This window comes from Schistocerca gregaria, chromosome 6, assembly GCF_023897955.1.
Source record: "Schistocerca gregaria isolate iqSchGreg1 chromosome 6, iqSchGreg1.2, whole genome shotgun sequence".
NCBI lineage: Eukaryota > Metazoa > Arthropoda > Insecta > Orthoptera > Acrididae > Schistocerca > Schistocerca gregaria.
This window is the reverse complement of record NC_064925.1, coordinates 201,661,900-201,678,418: the sequence shown is the minus strand read 5'-3', so window position 1 is coordinate 201,678,418 and position 16,519 is coordinate 201,661,900. Positions and strand designations below refer to the sequence as shown.

At 42.5% G+C, this 16,519-nt stretch overlaps 1 protein-coding gene across 4 annotated transcripts in view; it reads right to left on the bottom strand.

Annotated features, from left to right (window-relative positions):
* Positions 1 to 824: 824 nt before the first annotated feature.
* Positions 825 to 16,519, bottom strand: part of LOC126278370 (ribosomal oxygenase 1) — an 84,265-nt gene continuing 68,570 nt past the window's right edge. For all 4 annotated transcript variants that reach the window (XM_049978440.1, XM_049978439.1, XM_049978441.1 and 1 more), the window contains 3 exons: positions 1,467 to 1,587; positions 1,141 to 1,354; positions 825 to 1,043 (listed from right to left, as the gene is read on the bottom strand). In XM_049978440.1, coding sequence (XP_049834397.1) covers positions 990 to 1,043; positions 1,141 to 1,354; positions 1,467 to 1,587 — 389 coding nt within the window. In that variant the 3' untranslated portion in view covers positions 825 to 989. The remainder of the gene's footprint in view (positions 1,044 to 1,140; positions 1,355 to 1,466; positions 1,588 to 16,519) is intronic.

The window sequence follows — 16,519 nt, the reverse complement described above, 5'->3', positions numbered from 1 at the left end:
CCCACTACCAATTATCAAACACAATTTTGTGTATCAAGCACAAAGCTAAATCAAATTAATAAACGCCAGCAATTATTAAAGTACAATAACTTACTAACATAGTATCATCAGGCATATGAGTAGCCATAGCAAAAGTAAGTCAAGAAGAGAAATGACCATGGAATTCTTTTAGTTGTAACAACCGAAACTATATCTATGACAATAAGTTTTATTGCAAAAGAATTAGAAAAAAAAATAATCATATTCCCTTTCACTGACTCATTATTTGTCATAAAAATTCTTATTGTTTTGCCACATCTCTTACTATACTGTTGCTAGAGTCAGTTTTACGTTCCCACCAAATTTCAGGATGAACCTTTCACTAAAGCTGTGTGGGCATTGTAGTGAAACTTTCTAACAGATTAAAACTGTACACTGCAATGGAACTTCAGCCCACACTCTTAAATCTACTGGACAATGTCTAAGCAACCAAGTATCCACATTAAATGGACAATCTGTCATCCTACACTTTCCGCCAATATCTCTCTTCTAGTTTTGAAACTTCTGAGCAGTTCAGCTTCATACCTGGCTGGGGTAATGGTCACAGATTAAGGTTTGTTTCCTGAATGATTCTAACATTCTGCAGTGCTTGTGAGTTCTTTTGAGAAAGTTCCTTACCACAGCAGGATGATGATGATCATGATCATCATCAACATTCATAACTGCAAGTTGTTATGTTAAATTTCTTTCTCAGTAGATACATGCTGATGCTATCATAAAATAATTACAGGATAAAGTAAACAGACTGGAAAAATGTAATGATGACAAATTCACCTAGATAATAATTCAGCAACAAAGTGAAGTCAGTTTATTAAAAATTTAATTTGGCTACAGAAAGGACAAGCATCACAAGCTGAGGTGGAGTAGGATGTCACAATCTGCCACACTTTCTAAGATGCTCAGTCAAAAACACAGATCAGAAATGTTTTACAAGTAACCAGTTGGGAACTCTAATCAGACTTGAGTAGGAGCCCACGCTGCCAAAGGTCTGAAGCCAGGCTTATCTAAAGGAAAAAAGCATATAATTTAATTATTATGCAGTATAAAATAAGTGAATCACAAATACAACACAATTTTATGCCCTTGAGAGCAACTGCATACCTTCTCACTGTCAGTATCCAGTGGTATGTCTGAAATACTGACAAACTGTGGGTAACAGCTGATGAGAAATTCAACACCTGGCGCTAAGTCTGCTGAAATTTTGAATGATTGTGGATCTTCTCCATGGTACTCCATAGAATTATCAGCATAATGAAAAATGTCAACAGTATCTTCATCATCATTATCCTCATCATTGTCATCTTCCATTACTAGCCTGCCAGAATAATGATTTGACTGAGTCAATATGCAAATAAAACTTTCAGTGCCTCTCACAGGTTCAACCAGTACTTTATTATCAGTACTGCCATATTCTAAACTTACATTACCTTAGTATGTGTGCACGGAGCAGTTTTATTTTTGTTGTAAGCTGTAGTTTGGTGTCCTTTGATATCTTCCCATCACTTAACATTCTTAACCCTCCACCTGTTACAGTCTGTTTCACTTCCTCTGTAAACATGATTCAGAAATAAAATTAATTTATGCAAATACTAGAGAGTGCTTCACTTTTATTATTGTAATGAATGTGTGATTCATTGTGAACAGAGCATTACAAAGAAAACTTAAAGAAACACGATTTGAAATCTAATACTCTGTTATAACAGTGTTGTCTTTCATTAACAGGAAAACAATATTCTGAGTGTAGAGAAGAGGTAATATGTTTCTTTTTTTCCTTGAAATTGCATAAAAAAATTAAAAAGTAAATTTGATAAATATATAAAACACTTATTAACGTTACAGCTGCCAAATTCTTAACCCTAAATATCCTAGGTAAGTTCATAAATCAGTGCACTCCCAGAGTATGTTGGGTGGGGGAATAGTTCCACTTTCTGCCACCAGGTGAACATATAGCACTGTAAGAAATCATAATGTGCTGTGGTTGCAGGAAAAGGGAAGAAATAAACACATGATAACGGTGGTTCTTAAACATTTGTCAGGATATGGTCGCAAGTTACAACATATGTTCAATACGGCCCCTGACTTGGCAACATGCTGCATCCATAAGATGGTGTGGTTGACAGTTGCTCGCAGCATATCTGGTGTAATCAGAGCAATATGTTGTGTGCTTTCCTTCTGATCAGAAATAGTACAGATGCATCCCTAATGGACACAATATCCCCACAACCAGAAATCATATGGATTTATGTCAGGGGATTTGGAGAGCCACACATCTTGAAATTCTCTAGAGATGATGTGGTCATTTCGGAATGTTTCTTGAAGCAAATCTTTCACCTGTCACACGACATGTGCTGTTGCCCCAGCTTACATGAAAATAGTGGTGCAGACATGGTTGTATTCTTGCAAACCTGGAATCATGTATTGCATAAGGAGATACTTATAACATGCACATGTCACTGTACACCTAACAGGCCCACGAGATGTCATCTCCTTGAAGAAATACAGATTGAGAATGAAGGAGCTTGTGAAACCACACCACACAGTCATGTACACTGACTGAAGTGGATGTTCCTGCACAACATGTGGCATAGTACAACCTCATACGTGACAGTTCATCCAAAGAATATTCATGGGGGGATACCAGTGTAAAATGTGCCACAAAATCCTTCGAACTGTTGACCAGGGCAGAGAGATTTCCTGTGACACAGTTCAAGCACTGGCATCTGAATCTGAGGCACGTGCTGCACCATTGCCCACAGCTACAGAAAGTTTGTCAACAACTGTCATGGGAATGAGTTGTCTCCCTCTCCCTGCTGCACAACTTAATTCACCTGTTTTTTCAAACTTCTTGATCATATTATTTAGCTCATTTACTGACATGGGGACTCTTTGCAGCTGTTTCTTTCGGTGATGTTCCTGCAATGCAGATTTGCTATTGCTGCCGTTCTTATAAAACAACTTTACCAGGAGTGCACGGTCTTTCTTCTCAACAGCCATTACATTCCTATGGAAAATTTCAACCTCCTTAAACCTTTTCACTAACAGACATTTCACGAAAGAAATCAACAAACATCGCCAAGTGACCAAGAACATAGAGACATCAAAACTGAAACATTTTGTATTCTGACTGCTTACAGTGCTATATTTTCATCTTGTGACAGAAAGTGGAAATATTATTTTTTTTCTCCTACTTACTCCATGAATACACTTATTAACAAACATACCTACAATCCTCCCAGAATGAGATTTTCACTCTGCAGTGGAGTGTGCACTGATATGAAACTTCCTGGCAGATTAAAACTGCGTGCCGGACTGAGACTCGAACTCAGGACCTTCGCCTTTCGCGGGAGACGAGGCACTGGCAGAAGTAAAGCTGTGAGTACCGGGCATGAGTCGTGCTTCGGTAGCTCAGATGGTAGAGCACTTGCCCGCGAAAGGCAAAGGTCCTGAGTTCGAGTCTCGGTCGGGCACACAGTTTTAATCTGCCAGGAAGTTTCATACCTACAATGTTTCAGCGTCTTATACAGCCTGCACTGTCACACTCTCAAAACCCTCAGTTTAAGTATGAACACCCAGTATTATACTGACATAATTCATAAACACACAATACTAACAATTCCAGTTAAATATAATGATGTGAGGTCTGACAAAACAGAAATGAGACTATGTACATTAGTCGAAACTGTTTGTCTTCGAGCACTGGAGTATGACTTTTTCAACTTTGAACTGTGTCTTCGTGCTACGACAAGTTTCACTTTGGTTTACCACCACAGCAGCAGCATACAAGCAATTGTGTTCTTGCATTCTAAAAGAAAATGTGTTTGAGGTCTGACCCAGAAATTTAAACTGATCATGTTTACTTACAAAATATGTTCAATTCATGGTCATTATCTTCAAAGTGAAACCAATCTGAGCCCAAACATATCCACAGTGAAAGGATTCAGTATATCAGAAATGCAACATGTGCAAATATCAAACAACAAACAATTCCTAGGTAAGCACACTTGTTATTTTGTCAGATTTTGTACTATAAGGCAATACAGTGTTCTTTGGCAAATCAATGGGTAGCAGATACAATTAAAAAACTGAATACGAAATACATAAGCTTATATGTAGGGTACTGTAAGTAAGAAACAATGAGAAAACATGTTTATGATTCATCAGATGTTGAATAATATCATGTATGGAAAAGGGCAAAGAGGGGCAGTGAAGACACACCACGGGCAACAACAAAGGGAGAATAAGCACATGACAAATATAGTCAAAATCAGGGATCACAAATTCAATAAAATGTTAACTGAAGATAGCTTGTTTTAGGTCTTGGGAATTACATATGTTAATGACAACCGAAAAACAAAGTTTTCTAATCACGAAAATCAGTGTTGTAACGGGACCCTTTTCGCAACATGGTGATTTTATCTATTGACAAACTGACACCTGCATATTTAATACATTTAATCCTAACAATAAACCTACTGTGACAGCTGAAAATTTGTGCCAAACAGGCTTGCAATTGGATTGCCTTCTTACTGCGAGCAGCTTTCTTAACCATTAAGCTATCTGAGTATGCCCTAGACCCTGAAAATTTGTGCCAAACAGGCTTGCAATTGGATTGCCTTCTTACTGCGAGCAGCTTTCTTAACCATTAAGCTATCTGAGTATGCCCTAGACCCTATTTAAACTTTCACTGTAACTGATGTTTCCACAATGGTTTTTGAACACTACTAACAGAGGTTCTTCAGGAATTCATTGTGAGAACAGAGTTAGAAGATTGTGACTTTCCCTGTGACAAGGGGTATATACCAAATGGATTAAATGCACTGAAATGAAAACAATGGATCAGTAGGGATGAAATCATTGAAGATAAAATGAAATATGGTTGCAGTGCACTGCTTACAACAACCAAGTTCAACTGAATGCAGGTTGCAGTAGGTACGCAACAAAGAAGATATTGAGACAGAACAGACTAGCGTGGAGAACAGTATCAAACCAATTTTTGGACTGAAGAAGATGACCATGTGATCAGCAGAGACACAACAGTAACATTTGTACAAAGAACTTGGTGATAATTTTATAGAGAAGCACCAGAAAATTTTCTCATTGTGGTTTTTCAAAAACAGAGAATTTCAATGCCCAGACTGGGGTTTGTGCCCAGTTCTCACAATATCAGTCTCAAAACAGAGGAATCTTATATCAGTCATTGAGTTCTGAGTTAGTTAAAGAATAATAATGACAGTACTACTACTACAACAACAACTACTACTACTACTAATAATAATAAACATCATCATTGTTGTTGTTATGGTTTGATGCAGCTCTCCATGCTACCCTATCCTGTGCAAGCTGCTTCATCTCCCAGTACTTACTGCAACCCACATCCTTCTGAATCTGCTTAGTGTATTCATCTCTTGGCCTCCCTCTACAATTTTAACCCTCCACACTGCCCTCCAATACTAAATTGGTGATCCCTTGATGCCTCAGAACATGTCCTACCAACCGATCCCTTCTTCTAGTCAAGATGTGCCACAAACTTCTCTTCTCCCCAATCCGATTCAATACCTCCTTATTAGTTATGTGATCTACTCATCTAATCTTCAGCATTCTTCTGTAGCACCACATTTCGAAAGCTTCTATTCTCTTCTTGTCCAAACTATTTATCGTCCATGTTTCACTTCCCTACATGGCTACATTCCATACAAATACTTTCAGAAACGACTTCCTGACACTTAAACCTATACTCGATGTTAACAAATTTCTCCTCTTTAGAAACACTTTCCTTGCCATTGCCAGTCTACATTTTATATCCTCTCTACTTCGACCACAATCAGTTATTTTTCTCCCCAAATAGCAAAACTCCTTTACTACTTTCAAGTGTCTCATTTCCTAATCTAATTCCCTCAGCATCACCTGACTTAATCCGACTACATTCCATTATCCTCGTTTTGCTTTTGTTGATGTTCATCTTATATCCTCCTTTCAAGACAGTGTGCATTCCGTTCAACTGCTCTTACATCGTCATTAATAATAATTAAATCCTACTTCCATCTTTATTTACTAAATTAAGACTTTTACAGCCTAAATGTTATTTGATGTGACCCAACATTATGGAATTAATGGCATATTTAACTCACATGGTTAGAATCTTATCCAAAGACAAAAACTTTAAGACCACTTTAAAACAATCAGCAAACCCAGATGGCACGTGTGGTGAAACACGCATCAACGTCATGACTATCATGTTGTATAGCATGCTCTGCAACAGAATATTGTGTGCTGCCTGCATACACACTCTGCCTATGCCCATTCACTCAATTTGATAACTTGATAAGTGGTGGTAGGGGGGTGCATAGAGCAAGTCTTGCAGTGAGTATGGTCACAGGGGTGGAGTCATAGGGTAGGGAGATGGTTGCAGATGGAGCAAACGGTCTGACAAGGATATTGTGGAGACTGGGAGGGCGACAAAAAGCTATTCTAGATGTGGTGGGCATAATCTCTGACACAATGAACCTCATTTTAGGATAAGCCTTGTTTAAGTAGCTGATTAATACTTTCCAAGACCACAATAATACTGAGTGATAAGTTGTGTACTCTTAAGTTGTTTCTTGGAGGAATCAGCAGTATCAGGATTGTATGTGATGATCCAAAACATTTGGGTAAGAATGGTGGTGTATTGTTGTAAAGAGTTTGCATCTGAACCAATATGTTTGCCCAGAATTCCGAGGGTGTACAAAGAAAACGTTTGACATGGAAAGGATAGCAACTGTCAAAATGTAAGTACTGTTGTTTTTTAATAGGTTCTATGAGAACAGGAGTGTGTATCTGACCTTCGGTGAGGATGAGATCAATACCAAGGAAAGTGGCATGGGATCTGGAATAAGACCATGTGAAATTTAGCTGGGAGAATTATTTAGAGATTCCAGGAATTTTAATAGGTCAGCCTTGCCCTGAGTCCACATGGCAAACATGTCATCAATGTATCTAAACCAAACCAGGGGCTGAAGGCTTATAGATCTCAAGAAAGCCCACTCCAAGTGACCCATGAAAAGTTAATGACGATGTAAATAAAACAGAAAGAAACTTCCACATGGGAAAAATATATTAAAAACAAAGATTCCAAGACTTACCAAGCGGGAAAGCGCCGGCAGACAGGCACATGAACAAAACACACAAACACACACACAGAATTACGAGCTTTCGCAACTGGCAGTTGCTTCGTCAGGAAAGAGGGAAGGAGAGGGAAAAATGAAAGGATGTGGGTTTTAAGGGAGAGGGTAAGGAGTCATTCCAATCCCGGGAGCGGAAAGACTTCCCTTAGGGGAAAAAAAGGACAGATGTACACTCGCACACACACACACACATATCCATCCGCACATACACAGACACAAGCAGACATATTTAAAGTTGCGAAAGCTCGTAATTCTGTGTGTGTGTTTGTGTGTTTTGTTCATGTGCCTGTCTGCCGGCGCTTTCCCGCTTGGTAAGTCTTGGAATCTTTGTTTTTAATATATTTGACCCATGAAAAGGTTAGAGTAGAAGGGGACACCTTAGTTCCCATAGCTGTGCCTCTGTCTGTACGTCTGCCCCTCACAGGGGAAGTGTTTGTCGGTAAGCATGAAGTTGATTAACATGTGCAGGAAGTATGACATAGGTTCTGAATCGAGTGTGTACTGACTGAGGAAATGTTCAGCAGCAGACAAACTGCACACATGGGGGATGTTGGTACAGAGGGAGGTGGCATCACTGGTGACAAGCAAGATGTGTGGTGGAAGTGGGATGGGCACAGAGTTGTGATGATCTACAAAATGGTTGATGTCTTCAGTATAGGTGGGAAATCTTTGGAATAATGTTGCAGGTGTTTACCAACTAAGGTAGATATATAGTTGGTAGGTGCTTTGAAGCCAGCAACTATAGGACGGCAAGGGTAATTGAGTTTATGGATCTTAGGAAGAAGGTAAAAGGTGGGGATACATGGTTTGGATGGGGGTAAGAAGTATAGATTGAGGTTCAAGTCCTTGCGAAGGTCCTGAGATTTTAAGGGGGGGGGAGTGGGTTGCAGATCAGTTTCAACCATGGGAATGGGACCCTGATGGCAAGAGCAGTACATAGATGTGTCAGACATCTGGCAGAGACTTTCACTTACATACCCCCATTGGTCAAGTACCACAGCAGTAGATCCTTGTCTGCAGAGAGGATAGTGATGGAGTCATCAGCTCTTAAGGAATGAAGAGCCTGGAGTTCTGGATAGGACAGGTTAGGGTCATGTTGCAGGAACTTGAAGGGCTGTGAAGCAATGCTAGATGTTTGGAATTCTTGGAAGATTTGTAAGGGATGATTCTGAGGTACTGATGGTGGATTAATGTGGGATTGTGAGCGTTCAATATCAGGTTTGCTGTGAGAATGGTTTTGGGATTGGGTTGGAAAGTGATATTCTCAGTTGACATTATATTTGAATGAAAGTTGATCCTTCACCAAAGCAGCATGATTAAACACATTTTTAGGGCTGAAAGTTAGACCCTTGGGTAAAAGGGATAATTCATAAGGGGAGAGTGCTTTAGGTGAGAGGTTAAGAATACTGTACTGTTATGACTTGTTGTTATGATGATGAGTTTTTATTGGTCTGGGAAGCAGTGGTGAAGGCTGAGGGATGTTATGGAGGCTGGCCTAGCTCAGTTCGTAGGAGAGGGGTGGTGACTGGTGATGTGGCAGTTTATGGAGCTGCAAAGGGACAGGAAGGGAAACACCACTGTTCAGGTAGTTTAGGAGAAGGTGAGATAGCTTACTGAGTAGAAGTCAGGCATGTTGTTGCAGTTTGAAATTGGCTTGGCAGGAAACAAGAGGGGCACACAATTAGAGGATTTTGTAGAATGAGATTAGTCTGGTGGAGTGAAAATTGGCAGACAGAGCATATATGTCACAGATTAGCTGGTTATGTGCAAAAGATAACTGTATTTGAAACTGCAAAAAGAGGCAGGTGTGGAGTAGGATTACATCCAGAAACAGATGCCTTCAATGCTAGGCCTTTGGGAGTAACCACAAGGAACAAGCAGGTTTCAAGAAATATAATGTGCAACCTTAGTTTCAATAGTGCAAAAGCAGGAATTTTCAAAGCACCTTACTATAACAGCAGCTGTGCATTCATTGATTTTTTAAAGCTTTAACCTCAAAAATTAAATAATGATTACCAGCACAAAAACTGGTGAAAACATACAGGCACTGAATTAATACTTTGCACTTCTGTATTCTTTAAAACAAACATGGTAACCATAGGTGAAACTATACTCCATAAATGACATTTAGACTGATCTGTAACATGAAATATTTTCCTATTTCCTGTTGTTTTACAGGATATTGTTCTGCGAAACCGAAGAAATGAGCTATAATTATATACATTGTTAGTAAACTAAAGTCGACACTGTACAGATTGAAACAAACATCTTGCAACAGTGCATGCTGTGTTTGCCAACCTAATAATTTTGGGCAAGTTTTGCAATACACAGCATAACAAGCTACAATAGGATAGTTCACAATGCACCAAACTGGACATGAGTATGATGTGCAGGCTAAGGCTCGGCCTGTCTTGTCTTTGCTTGGTACATCTATGAAGTACACAGTACAGCATGACATTTTATTTAACACTGCAGTGCGGCATTGTTCTATCGCTATGACCTTGTTTGTTTTGGCACAATCATCGTGTCAACGCTGTTTATGCTTCGCTACTTTTTCATGGTATAAATCAATGTCACAGGTCAAGTGACTGTTTGCACAAAAAGTGTCAGTCTGGTGACCTATTGTTACAAGCCTTTAAAAATGAACTGGACTGACAGAAGAGAACAATAAGAATTTTCAACATCTATTGTGTTGTATACCGTTGCATAATTGATGGGTACTGCAACTATTGAGAGATGAGACCATTTGTTACACCACTGAGTAGAAAAGGGGAAGGAATCAAATTTTTATGAAGTTCACGCTGGTACAGCCACAGGCAACACTAGGCAGAGGTGGTGACTTAGCAATGCAGCAGAAAGAAACAATCAACACTGTAAATCAATTGCGGACGTGAGCAAACAATGCTACATCTGCACTAATTCCCAGGCACAAGCTACACATTCAGTAGAACCTTGACAGAGAGAGAGAGAGAGAGAGAGAGAGAGAGAGAGAGAGAGAGAGAGAGAGAGATATTCATTAACTCTATTAATGTGGAGAAACAAGCTATATCTCAGATGCAATAACACCTATCAGAGACCTGAGAGAGCAATTAAGAGACTGTAACAAATTGTTAAGCAAAGACAGCAGAATGAGGGTCGCTGACCACTAGTAAAAAAGCATGCCACATTTGTAGATAACAAACAGAGCCTCACCTAATTGCCTTCTACCTATCTCCATGAATGCCACAGTTCTCTAGCTCTCATTTCAATTTGTCATTAGGAGTGATGGCACTCATACCAAAGCACACAATTCAATGATTGTTACAATGTAGCGACATCCATGTATTAGGTGTTCCACCACTTCTTGTGAACACACTGCTTGCCATTCCTGAGATAACAACATCCAAGTAACCACTATCTGCTGCTTGTGGAACTTCACACTAGCCTCTTAACACGACACTGAGAGGTAGACTGAGGGCCTTGTAACACCAATATGTCTTGTGGTGCTCTCTGTACTAACATAATCACTGCTGGATGAGAGGCCATCCAGCACCCTGTTCCTGACCATCACTACAGGTACTAGTTCTGGGTGCCAGGAGTCTACCTGTCTCCAAGACAAATTTGAGGACTTGGGCTTTGGCATCGGGTCCACCAGCTTGATGAAGTCACTGTGCGCACACCAAGAAATGCTGCTGTGCCAGGTTGTCCTCACTGACAACCTGGAAAATTGCAAAATTTTATGGGTGCAATATGTTGGACATTTCAATGTGACAGTAAAGACACTCTGGGGCAAAGGCGATGCAGTACAATGCTACTCTTGCCAGCAGCTTAACTACATCCACAGGTACTGGTCTATCCTGGCCTGCTGCATCAAGTGCTTAGGTCCGTGGCCTTTTTTGCAAGAAGAAGCTGACTTGCTGTGACAGCAGCGGTGCACATGTTGCCAGCTAAAGAGGGTGCTTGCCCTTCTGCAGAGGCTGTGAACACAACTGTGAGGCAAGGATGCATCTTACAGGAGGGTGCAGCTTCACATTAGCTTCGCTGCTGCTACTAAGGATGGGGCACCTGACCCCTCCACCCAGAGGCATGAGTCATGGCAGCCGCCTGCAGCGTCTGAGGCTACACATGAGGCAGCGGCTATTCCCGCAGCCATGACTGCCGCTCTCTGCAGGCGCCACTGTCACGCAATGCAAGCCACCTTCATGGCAGTCTGAAACTGATGCGCTGCTGTGGCAGCGGCCTGTTCCACGTGATGTGCCACAGCTGGCTTCTGAGGCTGTGCAGCAGCTGCTGCATGCTGAGTGGCCACAACCAGCTTCCCCCATGGTGCAGCTGAGTTCTGATCAGTCTTTTGATCATTGAGCCAGCTGGTCCAACAGCTTCTGGCACTAGTCATTGCTGCTAGGATGGTCCTGAAGGCCTACGTTGTGACTTCCAAGCAGTGGCAGATGCAGAAAAACCTCAAGGAGGGGCACTAAAGATATCTTGAGCTGCCTTCACTTTTACAATAATAATAAATAATGAAGTCACAGGCGAATGTTTTATTTAAACTGATTATACACATATACAAGACAATGCCATCTTATGATATAAAAAAGCTACAATTGTGGTTCTCTTCCTTAAACGATGTATTTTACGGAAATGTATAAAATACAATGACACGGACACACATGCTACATAAAAAAGTACAACTACTCGATAACTCGATTCAGTCCTGACTGCCGGGGGTGGTGCAGGTGGCAATGTGGGCAGCTCCACAAGTGGGGCGCGTGTGCCCCCAATCTGTATCCGCCGCTGCTTCCGAGACACAACATTGATAATTTACATATCAATGGTCTTACCTAGCCACCAGCGAGGTTAAACCACCTGATGATGTCGGACAGTTGCTCCGAAGAAATATTGTGGGATTTGCACAACGTCATCTGGCGGCAGACCCGTGAAGACTATTTACAACATATCTGCCGGGAAAGCCTGAAGAGTCACATCTGGCACTTTTATGAGGAGGAGATGGCAAAAAACATGTGAATTTGACAAGTTACGTCTCAAGAGAGGTAGACTGCTAAGCACCCTCGCGTTTTTACTGAGATGCCGTGACAAGCAAACCATCTCTGCATTTGCTAAATTTAAACACCATATAAACTCTGAGGCTGCCATTAGAATCAAACGACGAGCAAGTGCAGCACTTGTGAGAGAAAGGATACGCTATACATGTCAGGAATTGTGCTCGGTGACCAGACGATTACTATCACTCCATCTGAAAATCTCAGCGAACCTTTCAGCGGTATCCTGGAACTGGGTAGAGAGCGCCACTTGGGCGCTAACTGATTGGACTGAACAGCAAGCCAAAGTTTGTCGAAAGGAAAATATGATCGACTTGAAGCCCGAACGCAAGAAAACATGCCAAGAAGACACACCGTGTTTAATCTGACAGAAAAGACGCTGGACGACGCTGTAGTTTCGGTGCTAGAGAAAGGTCTGAATTTTGCTCCTACACCTGGGACAATTCCTATCCGAGACGTGATTAGTGGAATAGAACAGGCTGTTTTGAAACTTCCTAAGGAAGCTGCTGAAGAGATCAGACGTGATTCATGCCGCATCCTGACTCGGGTGCCACCTAAGAAGATCAGCTTTAACATTACCGCAGCTGAAAGAACTGCACTACAAGATCTGAGAAGAGATCAAGACATTGTCATCTTACCTGCTGACAAATGAAACACTACTGTTCTCCTCTCACGCACAGAATATAACAGCAAGATGCACAGACTGCTCGACGATCCTACATACAGTAAATTAAAAAGTGATCTGATGGGTAGGATCCAGAGGAAGACTTTGGAACTCATCAGGAAGAGCTCGATCCCAGCGCAAGTCGCTAAGGGTTTACGTCAACAAGCTGCAATTCCTCCAAGACTCTATGGCCTACCCAAGATCCATAAGAATGGCATGCCTATGCGCACTATCGTGAGCAACATTGGAGCACCTACTTATTTTGTTGCCAAATATCTGACGTCACTATTGGGACCTCTCATAGGCAAGTGTGACCATCATATTCGCAACTCTGAGGATTTCATAGGTCACTTGAAAACTCTTAGACTGCAATCATCGGATCTCTTAGTAAGTTTTGATGTTGTGTCTTTATTTACAAAGGTGCCCTTGCAGGACTCTTTACAGCTCATTACTAACAAGTTTGAGGGGGACATAGTGGCACTATTTAAACATGTGCTTACTTCAACACACTTCTTTATTTCAAGACCAATATTTTGCACAAGTGGACAGTGCCGCCATGGGGAGCCCTCTTTCTCTTGTGGTGGCCAATTATTTAATGGAGTACTTTGAAGATAAAGCACTACAGTCAGTCACTCTCAAACCCTCGTTTTCTGTGGTATGTTGACGATATGTTTGTGGTGTGGCCACAAGGACTGGATACTCTACCTACGTTTCTTCAACATCTAAATTCACCCCATCCAAATATTAACTTCACTATGGAAGTGGAAAAAGATGGCACTCTACCTTTTCTTGATGTTTTGGTACGAAGGAAAGCAGATGGAACCTTGGGACACAGCGTATACCGCAAGCCAACACATACAGATCTATATTTGCAGGCCACAAGCTGCCATTTCCAGCACAATGCAGTAGTGCATTACATACGCTAGTTCATAGAGTGCTAGTGGTGTCTGACTCTGAAAGCCTGCCAAGTGAGATGCAACATTTGAAGACAGTCTTCCGCAAAACGGTTATTCTGAGAGACAAATACATAATGCATTCAGGCCCAAGCGAGTTCAATATATGGAGCAGAAAGAAGATATGAAGACACCCACCACCTTGGCCTTCTTGCCGTACTTTGGTGCCATGCCGTCAAGAATCGGCAGAGTCCTCGAAAGATATGACATCAAGTGTGTTTTCCGACCATCTGCGAAACTGAGGAACCTGTTAGGTTCGGTTAAGGATGATCTCGGTCTGAGAAAACGTGGTGTGTACAAGATTCCTTGTCAGTGTGGGGTGGCATATATAGGTCAGACATGTCGCACAGTGCAAGAACGTTGCGATGAACATCAGCGTCATACACGCCTACGCCAACCAAAGAAGTTGGCAATTGCAGAACACTGTCTGAACACAGCACACCACATGATTTATGAAAAGACGGAAGTTTTATCCCCAGCATCCTCTTTCTGGGATTGCATCATTAAGGAGGCAATACATATACGCACAGCTAATAACCTTATCAACAGGGATGCGGGATTTCAGTTGAGTACATCCTGGAACCCTGCATTGGCTGCTGTTAAATCATGACGAGAAAGCAAAGAGCTTTCGATAATAGGCCCATAATAACTTTCGCAGCATGTTAGTAAACACAGCGTCAGCGCACACGCAGAACGGCCGCTCTGGGTCTCCCGGCAGAGGGCATTTGAGTCTGGCGCCATCTATCTGCCAATTTTTGCGCATGCATGGTTTCCGTGTCTGCACAATCTTCACGCGTGTCCTCTATATACAGCGGCGTCGACATGCGGATCTTGTCAGTCATACCTAGCCACCAGTGAGGTTCAACCACCTGATGATGTCGGACAGTTGCCCCGAAGAAATATTGTGGGATTTGCACAACGTCATCTGGTGGCACACCCATGAAGACTATTTACAACATATCCGCCGGGAAAACCTGAAGAGTCACAATGGTCTTACCGTTTGCGTATTCAATGCAAACAGTTTGGTGTCCTAGCAGAGAGAATACGGGGAGTTCTTGTGGGATGAGGAAACTGACACCTACTTCATGTGCGAGACCTTCCTGATACCTGAAATACGGGTAAGGGTAGCCAATTATTGGTGCCATCGCAGTGATGAACTGATTGCCGGTGGAGGGACTGCTGCCTACTACAAGGTCCAGATGTCGCCTCTCGCCATGATAGAGGCTGCTGGGTTGGCTGTTACCACCACAGCAGGAATAATAAACTTTATTGGAGCCTGTGGCCACCGATGGGATTGGTACAGGAAGCAGACCACATCATCCTGCTATCACTGTGTGGGAAACTTTTCACTGTGGGCAATTTCAATGTCAAAAGCATGCAAAGGAACTCCTGCCTCACCAACACCAATGGGTGTCACCTGCTTCCTGCTGCTCTACGCGATGGTTTTGGGGACTTATGACCACATGGTACTCCTCGCTCGAGGCCAGTCCATGTGCTCAACATTACCATATTCAAAGGTGTCAGACAATTTACGTTGGCCATGGTCCGATGTGCCCTGTCATCCAACCATCTCCTGGTGGTCTTCGACATGGAGGTAATCTGTGCATCCATGCCAGCTGGCTGTCTCAACTTTCGTGGTGTCAACAAGGACAGATTCAGAGCCAAAATGCTTGGCTAACGTAGTTATGAGCCTGATCCTGCCCTGGAGGAGATCAATGAAGTGTTGGCCTCCTTCACCTGGCAGTTGATCAGTGCTGCACAGGTGGTCACTTCCAGGAGGTGAGATGTCATGCCAGCTTCCACTACACACCTTAGAGATGATTACTGACAAGAATCGCCTCTTCTGCCTCCCTATGATGAAACACTGCCACAACAGGGCATGGTGCGAGATTTGGGCCACCACTGATGACCACTGAAACCACAACTTAGCGGTCTTGGGGCTACCCCACAGATAGCCGACAGCAGCGCCTGACCGATTGCCAAGTGTTTCCTCTGTTGCCATCAGCAAGTCCTGCCTGCCCATGCGGGGAGTGACACCACCTGCAAGCCTGATGCCAAGACCAGCATCCTTGCAAACGTATTTGCCAAAAACTTCCAGTCACCCATGGATGTGGTTGATGTCGATCATTTCCATCTTGTCAAGAACTGACTGCCGGTCTTCCTTGCAGGCAGATGTGATGATGACATGATCGTACCGATAACAGCCATGGAAGGCGATCGACAACTTTGCCACCTCAACGTGAAGAATGTGGGTGGCACCGAAAGTATTGCCAACTGTCTGTTGCAGGTGCTGCTGCCAGAGGTCTATCAGCCACTGGTGGACATCTTCAACAGTATTCTGAGCTCCAGACTCTTTCATTCTATGTGGAAACATGCGGAAGTGGTTGCCATCCCCAAAAGCGGCAAGGGCCCCTGACTGGCAGAACACTACTGGTCAATCAGCCTGCTCGCGCCCCTCACCAATGTCTTTGAGAAGATGTACGCAGGGTGGCTGCTCTGCTATGCCATGCCATGGCTGAACAGCTCAATCTAAAGGAGTAGTTCAGTTTCTGGAGTGGCTATTCTATAACATAACAGCTGCTGCGCTTGCTGGAGCAGGTGATGCGAGCCTTGGAGATGAGGGAGTGCCTATGGGTACTCCTGTTGCTCCTCGACATCTCC